This window comes from Erpetoichthys calabaricus, chromosome 12, assembly GCF_900747795.2.
Source record: "Erpetoichthys calabaricus chromosome 12, fErpCal1.3, whole genome shotgun sequence".
Lineage (NCBI taxonomy): Eukaryota > Metazoa > Chordata > Cladistia > Polypteriformes > Polypteridae > Erpetoichthys > Erpetoichthys calabaricus.
In genome coordinates this window covers 36,645,366-36,665,046 of record NC_041405.2, presented here as the reverse complement: position 1 = coordinate 36,665,046, position 19,681 = coordinate 36,645,366, and the positions used below count along the sequence as shown (strand labels likewise).

The window sequence follows — 19,681 nt, the reverse complement described above, 5'->3', positions numbered from 1 at the left end:
CCCTGTCACCCTTTTTATATAATAGAATGATATTTGACATTTTCCAGTCCTTCAGAATCTCTCCAGTTTGCAGAGACTTCCTAAAAATATGTGTCAAGGATTTATACAGTATATGTACTCGCTAGCCTCCTTAAGAACTTGAGGGTAAAATATTATCTGATCCTGGTGATTGGTTTGATTTCAGCCTATTTAATCTGAGCAGTACTTGTCCCTTTACAATTTCCAAATCCCTCAGTACCTCCTTAGTAGTCACGTTTACCTCTGGGAGGTTATAAACTTGATCACTTGTGAAGACCTCAGAAAAATATAAGTTTAGAGCATCCGCTATTTCATTGTCTGTATCTTTCTCCCCTTTACTATTTCTGATGCACTTGACCTCCTTTACTGTTCTTTTACTACTAAAATACTGAAAGAATCTCTTAGGGTTTTCTTTTGCCTTATCTGCTATATTCCTCTCCAACTGTCTTTTAGCCTCCCTGATATCCTTCTTAACGGTTGCCCTCATATTCTCATACACTCTACGATTCACTTTGCAGTCATTAGTTTTATATGCCTTATAAAGCACTTTTTTCCATTGCAGCTACTTTTTAAAATCTTTATTAATCCACTGTGGAGTTTTTTTTTAAATTTCCTATTACAGTAGAGTCTCGCTTATCCAACCTTATGTATTATCCGACGTCCTACCGCAAAAAAAAAAAAAACGCATCAATCGGCAACAAGAACTGCAAGTTGTGAGCGTAGTCTATTTTTTGTTGCTAAGTTCATTTTTTCAGTTAAATTTTTCTGTTGTTTTGTTGTAAAACATGATTACAATGGATTGTATGGCTGTCCCTCTCTGGCGTGCGTGTCTCTCACGTGTGTGTGTGCATGCACGTCTCTCGTGTGTGTGTGTGTGTGTGTGCGCGCGTCTCTCTTTCTCTCGTGTGTGTCTCTCTCTTGCACGTGCATGTGTCTGTCTGTGTCTCTCTCTCGCGCTCTCTCTCTAACGCTGCACAGAGAGAGACTGAACACGTGCGGAAATCATTGGTGCGCACAAACCGAAAGGGAAACTGGCTTGTTCCTATACCAAGTGTGTGGTCATGCACAGAGGCAAAAGTTTGTCGAACTTTTTGGTCATAACCTGATTTGTACGTGTTCAGAGATGTTCGTGAACTGAGGTTCCACTGTATTAGGCTCGTAATGTGTAAAATTATAACATAGTTTAACGTTTAATAGGCTTTTTCTTAACACCTCCCATTATCCGACATTTTCGCTTATCCGATGTTCTGCCGGCCCGTTTATGTCAGATAAGCGAGACTCTACTGTAATTCCAAATTTAGGTATGTATCTGTCCTGCATTACATGTAAAACATTTTTAAACCTGTTCCACTGCTCTTCAACTGTAACCACACTTAAAAGCTTATCCCAGTGTATCCTAATTAGACTTTTGTTACATCTGGTCAAAATCTGCCCTACCAGAGTTTAACTTAACAATTTTAGTCTTTGTATCTACACTCTTACAAAACACTGAGAATTGTATTATATTAGGGTCACTTGTCTGCAAGGTTATCCCAGTTAATATTTGGATAATTAAAGTCCCCCAAGACTATAATAGCTCCCTGTAAATGTGCCTTTTTGATATTACTAAAAAGATGTGTGTTGAAATTACTGTCTGAATTGCATGGTCTTTAAAACACTCCTAAAATAAGACCTCTTTCCCTAATATTTTCCAGGCAAAGCCACATGTACTCACTAAGATAGGGCTCTTCGTCCAACTGAAGAGGACTTGCATTTAAATCCTGTTTGACATAAACTGCAACCCCACCTCCTTTTCTGTTCTGTCTATCCTTCCTAAAAAATGTGCATCCCTCTATGTTACGCTCATCCCCATCTTTGTTATTTAGGCAGGTTTCCGTTATTGCTATAATATCATAATTATGCTCTGCTACATACAGCTCCAACTCACTTACATTATTTTTGATACTTCTAGCATTAAGGCGAGCTATTTTTAACACTAGAATTACCAGAGCCTACGAAAAAACTCGTAAATCCGTCCCACCTTAAATCGCGTCTTAAAGCCGTTTGCACATCTCCGCCAGAGTCTTTTGTCATCTAAATGTGCTGATAAACACAAGCTACTAGCAGCCAGCTATTCCATCCCCCCACCGACTTAGAATGAACTCCTAGCTCATGCCTTGCCTTGATTTGATTATTTGGGATTGAAGTGGAGTTTTACAGTGGAAATAATTCGAGCGTTATTTGGAATACACGCATTTCATGTGTGTTCCGTTTCTACAGTATAGTAGTAGTCTGTGCAAACACATTTTTAAAACAGAAACGTTTTTCATATTCTAATAGTAAATGACAAAATGTAGGCATAAACTATATAACGTATGAAGCCTGAAGTCCATATATCAAAGAAACACTTTCACAAAAGGTACAAATAAGAGAACACGTGCGCTTTTCTTCAAAAGTATAACTGCACAAAAAAAAAAAAGCCGCGTTAGCATGCCACATTGACACTCTTACTACAACTGCCGCGGTGGCGTAATGGTATCAGCTCCTGACTGGGGATCAGAGGGTGGCGAGTTTGATCCCGCACGGCTCCACTTCGAGAAATGACCTGCTCTTATTCTTACAATTTTAGAATAACAACATAAATTTCATTTCAGTCTGTAACAGCCGGTGTAACTTATCATACTGGTAACGGTTAGCTTTTTTTTTTTTTTTGTTTAATTCACTTTTCATTCTCGCAGTCGATGCATACTAACGCCCCCCAAAAAAAGGGTTCTGACACATAAACGCTGGCGAAGCTGCCTTCCTTCGTATCTCACCGTCACTTGATTTTCTTTTTATTCAGTGTTATTGAGTGTTCCTGCCAGTCCCCGCATGTTGCTGTATGCTGTTTCTTTTGTACTCCAGGACATGCAGAGGAGAGAATGATTTCACAAAGAGACGATATATGTGAAAACTTCATCGCACTAATGCAATATTATTTGAAAACGAACAGCGTCAGATCAGGTGTGAAAATTTTATGTGAGATACGAAGAAGGCAGTCTCTTTCAGGTGTGTAATAGAAACCACAGCATAGAGAGAAGTGAGTACATTGCTTCTTACAGGAAAAGGTGATGGAAAAAGTGCATTGGTACGAGAATGCAGTCACGAGTATACTGCAGTCTTTATGTGAAAACAGCATAAATAATGTGAAATCATTCTCTCCTCTGCATGTCCTGGAGTACAAAAGAAACAGCATACAGCAACATGTGGGGACTGGCAGGAACACTCAATAACACTGAATAAAAAGAAAATCAAGTGACGGTGAGATACGAAGGAAGGCAGCTTCGCCAGCGTTTATGTGTCAGAACCCTTTTGGGGGGGGGGGGGGGGGGGGGGGGGGGGGGGCGTTAGTATGCATCGACTGCGAGAATGAAAAGTGAATTAAACAAAAAAAAAAAAAAAAAGGCTAACCTTTACCAGTATGATAAGTTACACCGGCTGTTACAGACTGAAATGAAATTTATGTTGTTATTCTAAAATTGTAAGAATAAGAGCAGATCATTTCTCGAAGTGGAGCCGTGCGGGATCGAACTCGCCACCCTCTGATCCCCAGTCAGGAGCTGATACCATTACGCCACCGCGGCAGTTGTAGTAAGAGTGTCAATGTGGCATGCTAACGCGGCTTTTTTTTTTTGTGCAGTTATACTTTTGAAGAAAAGCGCACGTGTTCTCTTATTTGTACCTTTTGTGAAAGTGTTTCTTTGATATATGGACTTCAGGCTTCATACGTTATATAGTTTATGCCTACATTTTGTCATTTACTATTAGAATATGAAAAACGTTTCTGTTTTAAAAATGTGTTTGCACAGACTACTACTATACTGTAGAAATGGAACACACATGAAATGCGTGTATTCCAAATAACGCTCGAATTATTTCCACTGTAAAACTCCACTTCAATCCCAAATAATCAAATCAAGGCAAGGCATGAGCTAGGAGTTCATTCTAAGTCAGTGGGGGGATGGAATAGCTGGCTGCTAGTAGCTTGTGTTTATCAGCACATTTAGATGACAAAAGACTCTGGCGGAGATGTGCAAACGGCTTTAAGACGCGATTTAAGGTGGGACGGATTTACGAGTTTTTTCGTAGGCTCTGGTAATTCTAGTGTTAATGTGTTATTCCTTCTACATTTACATGTTGGCTTAGAATTTACATTACTATGCATTTTTATTTCTACACCGTTGTTTGTTCCTTGGGTGGCACGGTGGTGCAGTGGTAGCGCTGCTGCCTCGCAGTTAGGAGACCTGGGTTCGCTTCCCGGGTCCTCCCTGCATGGAATTTGCATGTTCTCCTCGTGTCTGCGTGGGTTTCCTCTGGGCACTCCGGTTTCCTCCCATAGTCCAAAGACATGCAGGTTAGGTGGATTGGTGATTCTAAATTGTCCCTAGTGTGTGCTTGGTGTTTGTGTGTGTCCCGTGGTGGGTTGGCACCCTGCCTGGGATTGGTTCCTGCCTTGTGCCCTGTGTTGGCTGGGATTGGCTCCAGCAGACCCCCGTGACCCTGTGTTCGGATTCAGCGGGTTGGAAAATGGATGGATGTTTGTTCCTCCATGCATAGATCAAAACTTGGTCTGTCTTAAACTCCCTGCTCCCCCATTCCCTAGTTTAAACAATCCTCGAATAGCCTACTCATACATCTCCCCAATATGTTGGTGCCCCTCCAGTTTAGATGTAAACCATTACAGCAGAACAGGTCCCATATGTTCCAAAAGGAGTCCCAATGCCCTGTAAACCTATATATACCCTTCTACCCTGTAAGATTTCAGTCACGTTTTAAGCCTTCTAATCTCCTCAATCTTACCTGGACTGGCGTGTGGCACAGGCAGAACTTCAGAGAAGACTACCTTGTCAATTTTGCTCCTCAGCCTGGTACCTAACTCTTTGAATTTGGATCGCTGAACTGACAGGCTACCCTTATGTATGTCATTTGTTCCAACATGGACAATGACAACTGGATCCACCCCTGCTCTGGTCAAGAGCCTATCCGCCCTTCCATGGAATTCCCCCACCTGTGCACCCGGAAGGCAACACACCGTGCGAGACTATTTGTCTCTGGAGCAAACCTGTGCTTCAATCCCCCTTGTGACTATGACCCACTTATTTATACCTGTCTGGTCTAGAATCTCCTCCTGAGCCACCTTGGGGGTGTGCACTCTCTCTCTAAAGCAGGGGTAGGCAACGTCGGTCCTGGAGTGCCACAGTATGTGCAGGTTTTTGTTCCAACCCAGTTCCTTAACGAGAACTCAATTATTGCTGATGAAGCACATATTGCTTAAGTGACATTTTAATGCTTCATTTTAGTGGTCTCGCTTGTTAAGGTTCTCCAACCTTAATTGCTTATTTCAATCTTAAACTGCTGCATTCAGTGTTTTAATTGCTCCTTATTAGCAATAAGATGTAAAACGGGTAGGCAATGTCGGTCCTGGTGAGCCGCAGTGGCTACAGGTTTTCATTCAACCCAATTGCTTAATTAGAAACCAATCATTGCCAATCTCAGACCTTATTTAATTGTATGGCTTGTTAGTCTGTGCAATGTAAGGCTTTTATATCGTAGATTTTTTTCCTTTCTAAGGATATCATCCAAATGATTTGAAGCCTAAAACAGATCATTTTCAGTCTGTCACATTTTTCTATTAAGTGTTTTATTAAATCAAACTGTGCATGATGAACACACACAGATGTAATTGGAAAAAAGCTAGCTGGAGAACTGCTGGCTGCTTTGTCTTTTACATCTTATTGCTAATAAGGAGCAATTAAAACACTGAATGCAGCAGTTTAAGATTGAAATAAGCAATTAAGGTTGGAGAACCTTAACAAGCGAGACCACTAAAATGAAGCATTAAAATGTCACTTAAGCAATATGTGCTTCATCAGCAATAATTGAGTTCTCGTTAAGGAACTGGGTTGGAACAAAAACCTGCACATACTGTGGCACTCCAGGACCGACGTTGCCTACCCCTGCTCTAAAGGACACCTGGGCCAGGTTCGCCAATTTTCCAGTTCAGTGACCCTGAGCTCGAGATGCTGGATCAGCTGGCATCTCTTGCAGATGTAGCCCTCATAGACAACTGGCTCCTCCAAACCATCTAAAATGTCCAACATCCAACAGGACTTGCATTGTACTGGCGAAAACAGGCCAAAGACTGTCAACTTGCTTCCCAATATGTTAGGGATCATTATATTATATGCTGAATTGTATTCTATGAAGAGCAGCCTTACATAACTCCCCTTTTGGTCTACATGACTCAGCGCAGTACGTAGAACAGTAGCAATGGCATCTTCTGTGGACCTGTTTGATCTGTAAGCAGACTGATGCTGGTTGAAAGTGGGTGGGAGGCAGAATTTAATGTGCTGTAAAACCAATCACTAGATGCACTTTGTTATTACTGACGTAACAGCAACTCGTCTTTAATCATCTAAGCTTTCTTTCTTTTCTTTCTTTCTTTCTTTGCATTTATATAGCGCTTTTCTCACTACTCAAAGCGCTCAAACAGTGGCTATATTTTTGGGGACAGGGATAGGGATGGGAATCGAAAACCGGTTCTTGTTGAGAACCGGTTCCCACTGTTTCAATTCCTTGGAATTGTTTGCCATTTTTGCAAACGATTCCCCTATCGATTCCAGTCGCCTCGAATGACGTCACCACGTTGCATAGCATCATTTACCCAGCAGGAAACATGGGGTGCCTAAGCGGCACAAATGCTCAAAAGTTTGGTTAAACTTTACGAGAAAGGATGACAACAGGGCAACTTGCAATACTTGCAAAGTAGATATTTCATCAAAGGGAGGAAACACTACGAATATGCAAAAGCATTTGCTCACAAAACACGCGATAACCTTAAATGAATGTCGTGTTTTTGATCCGCTCCGGACTAGTGAATCTCAACCGAGCAGCAGCGGTAACGTTTGCACGTCCTCTCCCGTTAATACGACAGGTAACTAATCAACTAACATTGCATATTATGTTAGCGCGATTTGCCTTATTGCAAAATCTGCTATTACTGTGCATTGCATTTAGATGACCATGACGAGAGAGACAGACAGAGTCTGGCTGTCTCAGATGCTGGCAGTTCTTGCTGCAGTCTACCGGTAGCTTCTCCTTTCACAGAGGCGGGGAAAAGTAAAATGACACAGGCCAGGATAGACGAATGTCACCGAGCAGTGACTAAGTTTGTGGTAAAAGGCTTGCACCCATTTGCCACAGTAGATGCCCCCGATTTTCGGGGTGTGTTTAATTGTAGGCTAAGTCAGGGAATGTCAAAGTTGCATGTTCTCCTCTTACCAGATGTTTCATCCGTTTCCATTTCTGAGCTGAAACGTGTTGAAGGCAGCCGTCACTGCAGATGGATGGACAAGTTTTAGTCAAGATCATTACCTCACAGTAACGCTGCATTATGTCAGGAATGGCCAGGCACAAGAAAAAGTCCTCAAAACCAAACCAGTGTACCAGGCACAGACAGGGACAGCTGTAGCAGAGGAGATTGATGAGATCTTGGAGGAGTATGGTATCAAAGACAAGGTTGTGGCAGCCACTGTTGATAATGCGGCCAACATGGATGTAGCTGTCAAAATAGTTGATGGTTGCAGAATTGCACAGTGCACAGTTCCATTGGACTTGAGTTGATTGTATTTGTTGCTGGCTGATGTAGTTTTATTTTTGAGTGCTCAGCTCATATATACTTTTAAAAAGGAGAGTGTAAATGTTACTGGACATTCTTGTGTAATTGCCACAGAATAATTTATGTTATACTTTGTTATTGCTATAGTAGAATATTTATTTTATTATTATTTTACATTTACAAATTTTTTTCTGGGGACCCCGTGGCACCCCATCGAGGAGCCGTAGGCTGTGGATCTCTTAAGATCTCACTGTTGGGTTTGTAAGGTTATCTTGTTCAAAGATAAGATATAAAACAAAGTTCTAAGCTAAGAGACCTGTGTGTTCTCCTTTTTTAAAAATAAGAATCGATAGGAGAATCGATAAAGAATCGAATTGTTAAACAGAATCGAAAATGGAATCGGAATCGTGAAAATCTTATCAATTCCCATCCCTAGACAGGGATGATGATTGACGATTTCACACAGGGTGGGTTGATACCAGAGAAAGGTTAAAAATCTTTGTGAAGAACCCAACACGCTGGTCAGCACATGCTTTGAGTATCTTCCCAGGTACTCTATCAAGGCCAGTGGCCTTCCTTGGGTTCATTGCCCTCAGCACTTCACCTCATGTTCTTACAGAGTGAGTGTGTGGGTGCTAGGTTCTGGTGTTGTCAGTGTGATCATGTTGGACCTCCTCTCCTCAAACCTGCCAAAGTAATGGTTCAATTCCTCTGCCAGCAAGGCATTTGAGATGACAGACCAGTTGCTGCCCTTGTAGTTTTTAATATATTGAATTCCTTGCCACAACCGCCATGTGTTGTCCTCTGTCAGGTGACTTGTATTTTCCTCTAATAGGCAAATTTGGCTTCTTTGATACCTCTCCTCAAGTCAGCTCTGGCTGTACTGTATAACACACTGTCAGCTGACCTGAAGGAGGTGTGGCATTTATTTTAGGAGTCTCTGTACCTCTTTTGTCATCCAGGGTTTCTGATTTGGAACACCTGTTTGAGACAGTGACAATATCAGCACAGCTCTAGATGTAGAATAAAACTTTCTGTATATTCCCCTTAAATCTTGTTCAAAAACACACCAATCTGTCTGTGCAAAACAATCCTGAAGCTTTGAAAGAGCATCCTAGGCCAAGTATTTATTGTGTTTGTTACTGGTTTTCTACTTCTCCCGAGGGTTATGCATGCCATGCTAGAATGAGGAGAAATGAAAGATGATCCAACTGACCTAAATGAGGGAGAGGTGTGGTTTTAGAAGCATATCTCTATATATAATCTTCATTTCGATCTTGATCTTTGTTTGTCCGCGAATGAATTAGAAGAAGAAGCACTAGATGGCAGTAGAGAGACAGCCAAAACATAGGCATTGCATTAAGAATCTCCTCCAGGCTTATACTACTGAAGACTGTAGTACTCCAGTTACACCTCAAAACACAGACATTCAAACTAAACAAATTGTTGTGCTTTAAATTAACTAATCTTTATTATATATAATCTTCATTTGGATCTTGATCTTTCTTTGTCCACGAATTCCACGCATGCGTAGACCACCTTCCAGTGTAGTACGTTGTTGTTACTCACGGATGTCAACAATGTGCCGGAATAACGAAAGGGGTGGTGAACAGTGTTACGCTGGTTAGCTCCTGAGGCCTGGTGAGAGAATGAGATTGCCGAAGATAAAAGGTACATGCCTACGTAACATATGAGTGAAAGAAAGACAGTGGGTAAAATGAATGACAACGTAACAGCACGTTCCGGAAATTATTATTGTTACGTCGTAGCCGGCGAGTGCTGCGCGTCTCACAGTTGTACCGTGGCTTGCTCACATATCAGTGAAGTGATCCCTATTTATGCTTTAAAGAGCCTGGATACCTATGTGTCCCCCTTTTATAACCATTGCTCCGTGTATATTGCCTTACTCTTTGGATTGCCACAAAGCAACCTGTGAGATTGGAGAAAGGTTGAGAAGAGATCGTGAGAGGAAGCAACAGCGTCGTGAAAACGAGACGGACTGTGAACGGAGAGAAGCAGAAATGCTCCTACACCACCACATAATTACTATTCGGACAGTGATTCTGAGTAGGCCTTTCCTATCGAATCAATGTCCAACGGTTTTCTTTTGTAATTTTGTTTCCCTTATAAAAAATCATAATGCTGTGCGACGAAGGGCCCAGTTCACGACTGGCAACCGTGTTTAAACAGGGTGCCCTTTACAGACAACTTTAACACGCGCAACGTAGTTGGGCGCACATGGCTAGTGTTTTATATTTGAATACACATGGTCAACTGTATTTTCCCCTCTGCCAAAGCACTTCTCATATTGGATTAAATTAGTAAGTGCAGTCTTTAAACATGCTTGACTAAAGTCACCAGCAATGATATGTACCCAATTGGGATAAGTCTGCTGCTGTTTGTTTACTTTAGTATAAAGGATGTTTAGAGCCGTACTAATGCTTCCAGTGGAATATAAACAGCAGTCACAATTATCCCAGTTATTTCTCTTGTTAAAATGAATGGTCTGCAAATGATAAACAGAACTTCTAAGTCAGGCGAACGATGTCCGTCTATAACTCTGCTGTTAATACACCAGTCATTGTGCACATATACTGTATGCATAAACCACTCCCTGTTCTTACCCAAGTTTTTGTTCCTGTCCTGCCGGTAGACTGTGCAGTCCGGAAGTTGTATTGCAACATTGGGGTTTTGCAGACGAAGTGGGTAGTCATCACACCACAATTCCGGACAAAACCATTTGCAGCAATGTGTATTTCCAACTCGTTCATCTGATAAGTAATTGATCTCATTTTGGTGAGGAAAATGCTAGGTAACAGAGGTTTATGGGTTGTTTTCTTAGCCTAGACCAGTGCTCTCAAACTCTGGTCCTGAAGGGCGGCAGGTTTTCATTCTAACCCTTTTCTTAATTAGTGACCGGTTTGCTGCTAATTAACATCTATTGAATTAATTTTAATTGACTTGCTCTTGAAGACTGACCCCTTAACTAGCAGCCAAATAATAATGAAATGCAAAATGAGCCGAAACATGACCATCAAACTGTGTCCACCATTAAATATCTGAAAATAAAGTAAAGATGAAGGTCTCAGGAATGTTGATCTGCTCAGATCCCCAAAACATTTTAACGCTGCTCTTAGAAAGGAGAAAATCAACAATTTTGGAAATGTATGCTATTGCACAATGAGAATAGTGACCAGCCATGGAAACATTTTAGAGGAACAATCAGAGGAACGATCCGGGGAACAAATCTTAAAAAACAAGCCAATTAAAACAAAAGGAAAAGGAATTAATTAGCAGCAAAAACTGGTCACCAATTAAGAATACCACTGGCCTAGACCACAGACCAGAAAGGCATTGCCACTTCTGTTTCTTCTCCCTCCATTGTTTTTCTACTGATACAGTAGACTTCACAAGAAAGTATGAGATTTTGAGTCATTATGTCAGCTTTTCAGAAGGAACTGAATGAAGAGCACTGAAAGTTTAAAAAAAAAAAAAAAAAAAAAAAGAAATAAGCTGGCATACCATTTCAAATAAAATGCTGTTCACCTGTGTATAAACATGATGCAAACTGACTCAATGGCAAAGCAGCAGCAGTATAAATAGCAGGGTACTATAAGTACACTCTTATTATCCCAGAGGGAAATTTGTTTTAACAGTAGTAATAATTTATTTCAAAGCATTTATAATGTCTTACATGATGTAATATAATTTGTATTCTCAACATGCAGTAAGTATGGAGCTACTTACAGAGATATTCCATAAAAGCATTTTGGTGCATTCTGGTTAAACAGGAAGATACTGTGGTGAGCAATTTTTATGTGATTTTCTTCACCTCCTTAGTATTATAACAGAGTGTTACTCAGGCTGCAAAAATAGTGCTAAAAGCGCTAGTATAGAGGCTCACACAGGCAAGTGTTAGAGCCGAATCACACTTGGGCTATAAAAGTGTTAGTGCTGAGCATTACTCAGGCAGCTGTGGTAGTGTGTCTGACCCAAGTGTCAGGCTTGAGTGTTACCTTGGCAATAGTACCGGCACGTCTCTGTAATTGAATAACAGCACCTGGTGAGAAACATTTCAGCAACCGAGGTGTTGCACACTCTTCCATCCATCCATTTTCCAACCCGCTGAATCTGAACACAGGGTCACAGGGGTCTGCTGGAGCCAATCCTGTTGCACACTCTTGATAGTTATAAATGCAGTGATTTTGAGAAGCTACTCTTTAGCAGTGCTGACAAAGTGAATGAGTTTTTTATTGTTTTTTTCTGTCCACCCTGGCCATCGACCCTTCCTTTTATTCTATGTTAATTATTGTTCCCTAATTTTCATTTTTATTTATTTTGTCTTTTTTCTTTTTCTTCATCGTGTAAAAAGCATTTTGAGCTACATTGTTTGTATGAAAATGTGCTAAATAAAAAATGTTGTTGAAATCAATTTTGATGAATCCAAAATTGATGCTTGTGTTCAGGCTTCTGTTGACCCTGCTTCAAATAAACCAGCACTATCTCGGTTTGATTATTATTATTACTATTATTTGAATCATTATATTTTTTACACTTCCGACTTTGTGTTTTTTAGTGTTTTGCATGTTTTGACAGTAGATATGGTATTGGCATTATCATTATTCATTTCATAATTAATTCAACATTATTATTATTTGTATCGTTATTATACTTTTTACACTTCTGATTTTGTGTTTGCATGTTTTACAGTAGAAAGATGAGGTTTAATAAAAATGTCATTTTTCATGCCAAAAAATGCAATCATTTGTTCATGTTTTTTTGGGAAAAAAGGTAACACTAACAAAGTTAATTTACTCTGCTTTTGTAAATTGGTAATGATTTGATCAGCCAGGGCTAAAGCCAATAGTTTGGATTATTGTCAGGAATGAAACAGACTGCTGTCTCAGGTTCAGGTTACAAGCAAAGGGGCACATGAATTATCTGGTATTTCTTTGTATTGTTCCCAACTCACCTCTCCATTTATGATGGCAAGATTGTGTGCCATTTGAAATTAGAAAATGGCTCAATGAAAGGCATTGACTAATACTGCAAACACATCTATTTTAAGTGAAAGGAAACATTCTGTGAGACTTCAATAACGGATTAATTAAACTTAAGAGATATGACCTCAACATGTATATTTTGTGTATTTTCTTTTTTTCATCTGACAGATACTCTTGATAACAAATCAGATCTCCTATACAAATTATACAAATGCTAGGACAGCTGATATTTACAGAAGCATCACTCTATAGCACAAAATGAATGAACATGCACTCAGTATTCACAATATCCATATTACTAACCAAGAATGGTAAACCGGAAGGCACGGACGCAGGTACACAGCGATGGACCCAGGAGACATAGTGCGCAGGCGCCTACAGCGCGCGTCTCATAAACCGCAAGCAAAGTCTGATCCACCGCGGACGAAGGAGTCACGGCTCAAAAATGAAAGAGCTCAACTAACGTAAATAAGACATAAAGCAACAACGCGCCCATAGCTCATGACTAACGACACAGCCACAAAGAAAAGAGGATTCTGCACTGCACCCCAGAGTCAAACGGAAGACACTACGTAGTCCGCAAAGGTCCACAAAGACAGTATGGAAGGCGCGAGAAAGTACGGAAGGTGCACGCGCCTACAACGCGCTTCTGAACTAAACGTCCACACTACACAGCATGGTCCAGGTAATAAGAATAAACGAACTCTCCGTATTAAACGTACACACATTACAGTGATGCATTATTAACAGTACAACCACAGAAAACGCTCAGTATTAACAGTAAGTGCAATTATCCATATTACTAACGGTAGACAACGGATAAGTAATGGAGTCATGGTCACGGCTCCAAAACGATCCAGCTCAACTAACGGAGATACAAAAACGAGCCCGCATGGATAAAAAAAATAAACGTAGGCGCCGACAAACGTTAATGAATAATAATATTCCATTTGGAGGAAAAGTACTGTTATTAGGAGGAGATTTTCGACAGTGCTTAGCTATTGTTCCACATGCCATGCGTTCAGCTATTGTTCAGTCCAGTTTGAAATACGCAGACAATTGGCATTACTTTGAGACAATACATTTGGTACAAAACATGCGATGTCCAGATCCAGAATATACCAACTGGTTATTGCAACTAGGAGATGGAAATCTTACCAATACATATGGACTTCACCCACATATTATTCAGATCCCTCAAGCCTTTATCTGCGATGACTTAGTGACAAAGGTGTTTGGAACAGCAATCACGTTAGACCAGATACCACTATTAACACAACGGGCTATATTATGTCCAAAGAATATTGACGTTGATCGCATAAATAACCAGGTAATTGCGTTAATTCCTGGAGAAAGCCTCCTCTTTCTAAGTGCTGACAATGTTGATTCTGAATACGAGAATGAGCATCTTAATTTCCCCTTAGAATATTTAAACACTATTAACCCAGCTGGATTACCACAACACAATCTTAACCTTAAAATCGGGACAATAGTCATGCTATTAAGAAACCTTAATACTAAACAAGGTTTATGCAACGGTACACGTTTAGTCATCAAGACCATGACAGACAATGTTATTGAAGCAAAAGTACTTACAGGATCACATTCTAACAATACTCTTTTGATTCCTAGAGTTGACCTTACAAGTTCTGACCTGGAATTACCTTTTACGCTTAAACGACGCCAATTTCCCATTAAACCTGCATTTGCCATGACAATCAACAAATCCCAAGGACAAACCATGGACAGAGTTGGCATATACCTCTCTCTGAGCCTGTATTTGGACATGGACAACTTTATATAGCCTTCTCAAGAGTTCGGCATTCATCTGACATTAAAGTTAAAGTTATAGATACTCCATACCAAGGAAAACACACCATCTTTACTACAAATGTTGTGTATAAAGAAATATTCCTTTGTTCGTCATCTACACCTTTACACTCCAATATATCTCATACATACATCAATGTATTTCGGGTTACCCAACACCAGGGGTTGGCGAGCGAAGCGAGCAGGGGGCGGAGCAGGAGGTTATGCTCAATCTCCACAATGCATTGGTTAGGCCTAACCTGGACTACTGTGTACAGTTTTGGTCTCCAGGCTACAAAAAGAACGGAGTAACGCTGGAAAAAGAAGAGCAACTAAGCTAAAGGGGAAGAATTATGAGGAAAGATTAAAAGAGCTGAGCCTTTTCAGTTTAAGCAAAAGAAAATTAAGAGGAGGCATGATTCAAGTGTTTAAAATTATGAAGGGAATTAGTACAGTGGACTGAGACTTTTACTTTAAAACAAGTTCAACAAGAACACAGGGACACAGTTGGAAAATTGGAAAAGGTAAATTTTGCACAAACGATAATTTACACAAAGAACCACAGACATATGAAATAAGCTACCAAGTAGTGCGGTGGAAAGTAGGACTTTATGGATTTTCAAAACTACTTTAGACTTATATTATATATATTAATATATAATATATATATTAATATTATTTTGGAAGAATTAAGTGAATAGGACTGACGAGTTTTGCTGGACTGAAAGGCCTGTTCTCATCTAGATTGTTCTAATGTTCCAATTACACTAAAAACAAAAACATGTTTAGATAAAAATAACTCAATGTTTCTGTCCTCCACTATTTTATCAAAAAGTTCCAGATTATCAAAATCAACAATTATAGGCACTAGCTATGAATTTTGTGTTCTGTATAACATGCAAGAATCACAAGTGATTTTAGCCAAAGCTCTTCAATACTTTCTGTGAGCAGGTAATTCAGTTTAATAGAAAAGAATGTATCATTTTATTTTTTTAACCACTGATGTATGCTGGAAGGTAGTCAGAATAATTAAAGATCCTTATATACCAAAATTGATGCTAAATAATTAGCAAAATGTTGCCAAATAAAATGACAGCAGAAAGTCAAATATACAAGCAATTTCATTTTAAACAAATGCCAAAGAATCGGAGCAGGTATTACATTGGGAAAAATGCTTGTTTATTAGCCATTCATTAAAACTGCACCCTCAAAACACAGAAAATTACCATCTTTTTATAGCAGTAGCTTAATCTGCACTTTAAGCACCTTCACAAAATCTGCACTAAAAGCACCAAAATCCATTTTAATCAGTTCACAGTTAGTGTAAAACTGTCACATTATAGAGATATTATCTGAAAATTTTCTCAAAACAGATGCAATACATAAACTTTTAAAGTATGTGACCCTAAACTGTAATCGAACATTCACCTGTAGTAATTTAATCTTTTTATATATTTTCATATTCAATTTGAGAATTGTAAAAAAAAATAAATAATAATAATTATATTTGGGCACAATTATTTTGTAATTTTTAATGTTAAACATGTACAAAGCAACAAAGTAAAAATACATAAGAAAATGGGTAATACATTATTTTTCAGAAGCAGTATGTATGCAGGGGCTCTGTTAGATCTCATAAGAGTTTACAAACATCAACTTGTGACATTAAATTTAGGGTCTTGGGATTTGCATATAGCCGGGCGCGAATGCACACACACACAGCACCCACTAACCTAACTTGTACATCTATTTGACTGCAATATTAAAACTGAAGCACAACATTCAAACGAGCAACAACAGATCTATGAGACTAGTGTAATGAAAAGTTTTATTTAATATGTCAAAGTTTTAATGGCAAGAAGCTGGAACTAAATTTAATATAGTTAAGGCTTCCCAGGTCCAAAGTTCAACACTGGATTTTGCAAAATCTTGGGTACAATTTAACAAATTTTTAGAAAAATAATTGCAAACATACTTTACCTTATTTTCCTTGCTTATATAGTCGAGCTGCAGGCACCAAGGATGTGTCCATATTCTGCTTAACATTTGGAAATCTTGGAATAATTTAGCTCCTGCCCTGCCTCTGCCTCCATCGACATTGTTGCCAACACCTGATGGAAGACTTTAATAAGTGAGTAGAGGACTCAACCCAAGACACAAACAAAAAACTCTGTTAAAATGAGTCTAACATTTTTTTAAACACCACAGCACCTGTCCTGCTCAACTATGGGACTTTTGAAATGAAACCACCTGTGACCTTTCACCCTCTAAACTTCTATAGGCTCCAACAACACCTGAAGAAGACAACAGCTAGAGAACTGACAGGACCTCAGCTAACTGCTACATTCATCTCCGGGGACTTTTATCAAGAGTTTCCCAGGAGGACCCGACTGTGATTTTGCATATTTGTGTTGTGATTGATTTATGTTGACGTTTTGCCATATTGCCAGCACTGTAAGTACAACAGCTTTCATCAGTGCATTTATCAGCATTTAACATGGTTCATCCGTGGTGGACACAGACAGAAAGATTATTTTTCTAGAGACTAGAAAGGCTGGACAACACAGGTGCTTCTATGTGAAAGGCTTTTGGGATTTCTTCTGGCATTGAATTTTGTTGGTCAGATGTATCCAGTATTATATCATGTGCATATAATTGATATTTTCTGTTCAAGTCCTTCCCTGATAATCCCCTTTATCTCAGAAGCATTTCAAAAGTGAACTGCCAATGGCTCAATAGCAATTGCAAATAGCAATGGTGACAGGGGGCATATTTGTCTAGTGATAGATAGATAGATAGATAGATAGATAGATAGATAGATAGATAGATAGATAGATAGATAGATAGATAGATAGATAGATAGATAGATAGATAGATAGATAGATAGATAGATAGATAGATAGATAGATAGATAGATAGATAGATAGATAGATAGATAGATAGATAGATAGATAGATAGATAGATAGATAGATAGATAGATAGATAGATACTTTATTAATCCCAAGGGGAAATTCACAAGTAGTCTGAAATAATGTCATTAATACAAACTGAACATTCTGGACTGGTATACAGTACTTTGATCCATACATATATGTTTGGACCAAACCCAACTTTGTCCAATGTAGAATTCCCTTCATCTCTGATACATTTCAAAAGCAAAAAGCAAGTGGTTCAATGGTGATTGCAAAGGGGAATGGTGTAATTTTTAAATTTCCATAAAGCCTAGAGAAGTGTCTGCCAACTATGTTGGATCGGTTATTGTCAGGGCTGTGGAGTTAGTAGATTAATCCTTCGAATCCGACTCCTTAGTTTCTGGTACTTCCGACTCCGACGCCAAGTCAAGTTGGGGAGCATGTACTGGTACAGTGTGTTGCCGCACCCACTACACAACAAAAACAACTCGGGATCCCGGTTGGCAACCCCCCAGGCAGACACATTGTTCAATCCCACCCTCCGGAAATGACCCTCTATCTGCCGCAGCCAGGTGTTAAGTGGGCGACCCCTTGGCCTGGTCAGCCACTTGGGTCCCCAACAATGAGGATCTTACGAGCTGGATCACCCTCTGGGAAACGCGCCACACGGCCGTAGTGCCGTAACTGATGCTCCCTCACAATGCAGGTAATGTGCCTCATTCGGGACTCCATGAGCAACCGCTCAATAGACACAAAGTCAAACCAACGGTACCCAAAGATTTTCCGGAGAGACACAGTAACAATGGAGTCCAGTCTTCGTCTCAGGTCACTAGATAGCATCCATGTCTCACAACCATATAGCAAAAAAGGAAGCATCAGGACTCTAAAGACTTGGACCTTCGTCCTTTTACAAAGATATCGGGAGCGCCACACACCCCTATCCAGTGACCTCATGACCCCCCCATGCTCTCCCAATCCATCTAGTGACTTCATAGGAAGAGTCACCAGAGACATGAAAATCACTGCCAAGGTAAGTAAACCTCTCAACATCTTCCGATGGTGTCCAATGTTACTCCGACTCCTCTGTATTTAATATGCTAATGTATTTTCCATGTTGATTGAAGGAAGGCAACATACACGTCATTTAACCACAGAACTACTGGCTAGGAAGCTGACTCTCTACTGTATTGGCCAGTTTAAACAAAAGACAAGAACCCCTGAACAGACATCAAACCATAGCACATACCTCCATTATATCATTACACTTGTTTACACTCATATCAACTTGTTAAACACAACTGTATATCTGAAATAAAATAAGAACACTTTTTGTAATGTACCATTCAATATGTGAATGTCAGGTTGTATAATAGCTCAGCTGAACTTCACACTAGTAGTAGCACAACTATGCACTGGGCTTTATTCTTACATTAGAGAAGTACTTAATTATGACTATCGTTTGTGAAATGGGACATTAGAACTTGCTGTATTTTTTTTTTTCTTTACAATGAAATTTATTAGGAGTCGGAGTCTGTACATTTTTGCCGACTCTGACCCCAGTTACCCAAAATTGTCTCCGACTCCACAGCCCTAGTTATTGTGGCCAAAAATGTGACCTGAACTATGAGGCAGCCATGCTAACGACTACGCCACACTGCCTCAAACAACAAAAGAGACAGAAGTGATAACCACATACAAAGCACAAAAGATGGCCACAAATTAGCAATAAGTAAATATCTATATTATATTAAATTTATTAAATATTAATAAAAATCATAAACACTTATCTTTTACCTGTGAAGTGTTCCAAGTAGTATCGATATAGTTTGCACTGTACCGGAGTCATTCTCACAGCCAGAACATACTCATGCTTTGGCGGTAAAAACTTTGTCAAAGCAGTGTAGTCTTTTCTCTGGAACAGAAATGAGACATAAAACGATTACATTCTGCAACAGTTGCAAAAAGGTTGATACTTTTTATAGCAAAATAAGCTAAAATGTTTCCTGATCTAAAGCCATGTGCATATAAACCACAGTAAATGCACAGTGAAAATTAGTTTTTGGTCTGCCTTTGGATTGAGCAGGCCTAAACCTACGTACATCAGGAGTTAAAACTGTCAATGAAGGTAATACCTGATAGGGAGGCAATAGAGGCTTTAACCTTTTCTTTTTCATGTGTATGATGCTTACACAACCGACCACAGGTAAAATAAAATTGAACAGTTATACTTACTATAACATATACATAACACATACATACATATACACACACACAACACCCACACACAAGGGCTGGGAATAGA

General features: G+C 39.5%; 1 protein-coding gene across 3 annotated transcripts in view; it reads right to left on the bottom strand.

The window, feature by feature from the left end:
- atrx (ATRX chromatin remodeler) overlaps nucleotides 1-19,681 on the bottom strand; it is a 387,366-nt gene that overhangs the window by 80,739 nt on the left and 286,946 nt on the right. For all 3 annotated transcript variants that reach the window (XM_051934359.1, XM_051934358.1, XM_051934360.1), the window contains 2 exons: nucleotides 19,174-19,291; nucleotides 16,447-16,577 (listed from right to left, as the gene is read on the bottom strand). In XM_051934359.1, coding sequence (XP_051790319.1) covers nucleotides 16,447-16,577; nucleotides 19,174-19,291 — 249 coding nt within the window. The remainder of the gene's footprint in view (nucleotides 1-16,446; nucleotides 16,578-19,173; nucleotides 19,292-19,681) is intronic.